The 4,690-nt window shown below is 52.3% G+C and overlaps 1 protein-coding gene across 1 annotated transcript; it reads left to right on the top strand.

The window, feature by feature from the left end:
* The first annotated feature begins 636 nt into the window (after window positions 1-636).
* On the top strand, window positions 637-2,567 carry SDHAF1 (succinate dehydrogenase complex assembly factor 1). Its single transcript, XM_070398386.1, is given in 3 exon segments — window positions 637-1,896; window positions 1,899-2,000; window positions 2,315-2,567. Coding segments are annotated over 2 exon segments (348 nt in total). The 5' UTR covers window positions 637-1,583; the 3' UTR covers window positions 1,934-2,000; window positions 2,315-2,567.
* The last annotated feature ends 2,123 nt before the right edge of the window (window positions 2,568-4,690 follow it).

Raw genomic sequence — 4,690 nt, 5'->3', positions numbered from 1 at the left:
TGCCACTTACTAGCCATGTGTACCCGGGCAAAGCTATGTTATTTCTCTGGGCTTCAGTTTCTTTCAGTTTAAGTGCTCATGGAGAGAAATCAGACAAGGAGAGGGTGGGAAATCCAGCAGAGGCATATAGTATAGTACACATATAGTACTGCAGAGCTATCTTGTCAGAGTGTTGATGAGGACTTAATATCATTTAAAAGAAAGCTTAAACCATTTTAAATATTCACTATTTTTAAAGAAATGCATTACATAAATAAAAAATTAGGTGAGACTGTTAAAATATCAATTGCATCATATTATATTAATATCCAGAGTTTTTTCTTTCTTTTTTTTCCTTTTAAGCTCCCTTTTAGGAAAGTGTTTACTACGGAAATTTTCAAGCATCACAAAAGAGAGAATAGTGTTATGAAACCCCGTTATAGTTACAAAAATTTTACCATTCTTGCTTCCATCTTTCCTCTCATTCTTTTTGTTTTAGTCGTGCTGGGGGATTTAAAAGCAAATCCCAGATCTTATTCCGATTGCAAAGACTTGAGATGTATTTCTGATAGAGACACCAGCAGGATTCACAGTGGTTTCTGAGCGCCCTTTGACTTCCCAGCTCCCGGCCTATTCCCCGCCCATAACTCGCCTCCTCTCTCTGCAGGTGAACTGCCCCGGGGTGGGGGGTTGTGGTTGCACGCTGGGCGGAGGCCTCCTGAGTTACCATGGAGGGGACCCCACGCTCTGGGTGGTGTTGGAGCCCCTGGGGGCTGGGGGCCTGCGGGCCTCCCCCGCACTACCAGGGCGCCTCCTGGCAGCCTGCGTGACTACAACGAAATTGCAGTGGACGATCTGATACTCCCTGGACTTTGGGGTGCCAGCCTAGTCGACGTGCTCCGGGCGCATTGGTGCTTCAACAGCTGGTGAGGACCCTCCTCGTGCCCCGCGACCCGTCGACCCCGTCCTTCCGGGCGGGGGATGCCGTCATCCCAACTTCTGCGCTACAGGCTCCCTTTGGCGGCCTGGGGCCAACACCTTCTCTTTGCTTGTCGTCCCATATCACCGAGAAGCTTGCCTTGCCCTCCGTGACCCAACACTTAACTGCGTGACCAGGTTTCTCTGCACGTCCCCAGGGGTGGGGCCAGCGACGCACGGAGCTTCCCGAGATTGTTATGACGATGACCAAAAAATGGTAGTGCCTGTCTTCTCTCTCCCAGTGCCCCCGCGCCAGGAAGAGGGGACGGACAAGTGCCCTAACCTCTAGCTCCCTCCTCCGCCAGGACTCAGGAGTTTAGGTCAGAATCCCCAGGCGCCAGTCGCCTTCTCTTCCGGGTTCTCAGAACTGCGGTCTCCTCAAGGACACCTATTCCCTAAGGGGCGGGCCGGCAAACCAGGAGCTCCGCCCCTTCACGCGACGTTGTGACGCAGCCGCAGCGGCAGCCAATGGGGCGCGACAACACCAGACAGCGGGAGGCTGGAGGCGGAGGTTTTAGTGAGCGGAGCGGAAGTACCCAGTGCCTCGCGCCCGCGTTCCTGCCAACTGGGTTGCTGCTCCGCTGTTCTGGGCCGTCTCCTGCGCGCGCCCGCGGCCCAGCTCTGCCATGAGCCGGCCCAGCCGACTGCAGAGGCAAGTTCTTAGCCTGTACCGCGAACTGCTGCGCGCCGGGCGCGGGAAGCCGGGGGCCGAGGCGCGGGTGCGAGCCGAGTTTCGGCAGCACGCCTGCCTGCCGCGCTCCGACGTACTGCGCATCGAATACCTGTACCGCCGCGGGAGGCGCCAGCTCCAGCTGCTACGCTCGGGCCACGCCAAGACCTTGGACGCCTTCGAGCGCCGGCAGGGCGCCAACGAGGAGCCCGGCGAAGCGGGGGCCCCTACGACTCCGCCTGAGAGTGACGATTCGAGGAACCCTCTCGAATGGAGTCACCGGAGACCCCGCCGGGTGGACGGTGACAGGCTGAAGAGCTCAGATGGAGCAGGGGAACGGTGTGGTGGGGCCAGGGAACCCGCATGATGGGAGGTGAGAGGTCTTGAGAGACTAGCTGGATGGATGGGGGGATCGGAGAGCCGTCCTGGCGATGTCGGGTCTAAAGACCACCATGATGGATGGCAAGATATGCTTGCCCTTGTACGATTCGTAGTAACTTGTCGTACTCCTTCATGAGAGCTTGGGGCGGGCTGGGTCGCCCGCTGGCTGGACTGTGTCAAGCTGAGAGCTACTTACTAGAAGGCATGGGAGCCAGGACCCCCCCGTTGGACCGAAAGAAACTGAAACACCCTTCTCTTCACCTCTGGCTCCTGAACCCCCCTCTTTGTATTTAATTCTGATAACAGCAGGGTTTTTTGCTGAGGAATTTGAGAAGGTGCCCTGATGGACAACGGAGAGAAGCGTCGAATCCCTTTGGAAAACTTTCCCCCCACTAATGGCAGCGAACTAGGACTGGTGAGGAAGGGAGTAGGGTCTCATCCCAGCTGATCATTTGAAGACCCCTCAAGACCTCTACACTTACTGTTTCTGAGGGCGAGCCCTGACTCCTGCACCCTTCAGGACTGTCAAACAAATGGAATAAAGTTGGGGATGTGCTTACTTCCTGTCGGTGGTCTTAAAGATTTTATGTGTTTGGGGATTTTTGAAGAGGCACACCAAGAAGTGACCCTCTGGGAGGAATGGGTGTTGGGAGCTGTCTTCCCCTCTGGAGCCCTGTAGACTGGCAGATTGGTTGAAACAGCATTGATCTCTCTCCTGGGCAGATCCATGAGAGACCCCAAAGAAACCCCAGTTGACTCTTTAATGGAGAATAGGGAGGCAAGAGAAGCGATGGTAGAGCTGAGGTCTGGCTGGTAACCACTGAGGCAATAGTGAGGGGTCTTAAGCCTGATTGAAGCGTCCAGCCTCAGGACAAGCTTGGGTGTTTGTCAGCAAGACCCAGGGGTTGGGGAGGAGAGATGGAACCATAGGCCACAGGCAGAACCTCTCCCATGTCCCAGTATGGGCTTGCTTTAGACATTCTTTGGGGTACTGCATTTTGCAATTCTGAGATGTGTTTGCACCCAGGTCAGTTAAATAAGTGGGAAGCAGATGAATTCTTAGTAGATGCAGTTGAAAGGAGTGGGAGGACCTTAGGAAAGGAACCCAGACCTCAAACCAATAGGAAGATGGACAGAAGAGAAAGTCTCTTCCCTAATCCCAGTGGGTACCCAATAGTTATAAAGTGGGGTTGAAATTTGAAGAATTATAAGGACTCTACCAGAAGGTAAGGATAGGCTAGAGGAGATAAGGGGGAGAAATACAGGGTCCCAGGTGAGACCTGGGGTGCCCCAGGGCACAGGCTGTTTGACTTCTAGTTCTGCTTTGTCTCTGGTTAATATTCACCTAACCTCTCTCAGGCCCTTTGTCACCTTATCTATCTTAGCCTCAGTGTTTTTCATCAGGGTGGTCCTGTTAGTCCTGCCCTGGCTCCATCTCAGTAAAAGCAAAAGTCAAAGCGGCTGATAGAGTCCTACCCATCCAGCCTCCATTATGTCTCCTCTTCATCTGCCGTCTTTCCCTCTTGCTCAGTCCTGGTCCAGATCTTGTGACCTAACAAGCTTCAGGATGGGAGATTCTGGCAGCACTGCAGGAGATGAGCGAGTTTCCACTGGGGCTGGGCTCCCGGATCATGAGAGGAGACATTCACTGGGGTATTACAGATGAATAGAGTTTGCTTGGTAGGATAAGGAAGGGGAATGCCTGGTTTGAGGTTGTAGGTGAGTGGTGATTAAGAGTTTGCACTCCCACTTGGCCAGCATGGCTCTGGTTGAGCATTAGCTTATGAACCGGGAGATCACGACACATGCCTGGGTTGTGGGTTCAATCCCTAGTGTGGGGCTTGCAGGAGGCAGCCAATCAATGATTCTCTCATCATTGATGTTTCTTTCCCTTTCTCCCTCTCTCTCTCTCTCTGAAATCAATAAAATAAAACAAAAAATTTTTTGCCCTAACCGGTTTGGCTCAGTGGATAGAGCATCGGCCTATGGACTCAAGGGTCCCGGGTTCGATTCCGGTCAAGGACAGGTACCTTGCTTGCAGGCACATCCCCCGTGGGGAGTGTGCAGGAGGCAGCTGATCGATGTTTCTCTCTCATCGATGTTTCTGGCTCTCTATCCCTCTCCCTTCCTCTCTGTAAAGAATCAATAAAATATATTTTAAAAAATTATTAAAAAAAATTTTTTTAAAGAGCTTGCACTCCAGAACTGGAATGCCTAGATTTGAACCCCAGTTCCAACATGGATTACATGATTGTGGGCAAGTGATTTAACCTCTGTGCCTCAACATCCTTATCTGTGAAATGGACATCATAATAGTGCCTCTCTCATGTGACTTTTGTGATGATATAGTGAATTAAGTACATCTTGTGTCAGATGATGTTATCCAACCCCAGGACCCTCTTGCTTACTTCAGTTCACTTACAGCTGAAAAAGGAGGCTTTCAGTTTCCGGCCCTGAGCCCTGGCATCTCTGCTCCTCTGCTGAGAGCTTTCTGAGAGTTATGGAAGGTGAGCTAATGCTCTCAGCCTATGGTGGATATCAGTCACTGGATGAGTGCCCCAGCCTTCCTGTTGTCTGGTCCAGAGAGCGCAACAAGCGTTCTATAGCATCCTCAGAAGAACCATCCCCTCCCCCACCCGTTTCCCACAGTGGCTACCACTCCATAAGCACCTTTTCTGTCTT

This window comes from Myotis yumanensis, unplaced genomic scaffold, assembly GCF_028538775.1.
Source record: "Myotis yumanensis isolate MYYU_CA2020_CCGP unplaced genomic scaffold, mMyoYum1.0.hap1 SCAF_18, whole genome shotgun sequence".
Lineage (NCBI taxonomy): Eukaryota > Metazoa > Chordata > Mammalia > Chiroptera > Vespertilionidae > Myotis > Myotis yumanensis.
The sequence above is the reverse complement of the archived record's forward strand: the minus strand, read 5'-3'. Positions and strand labels throughout refer to the sequence as shown.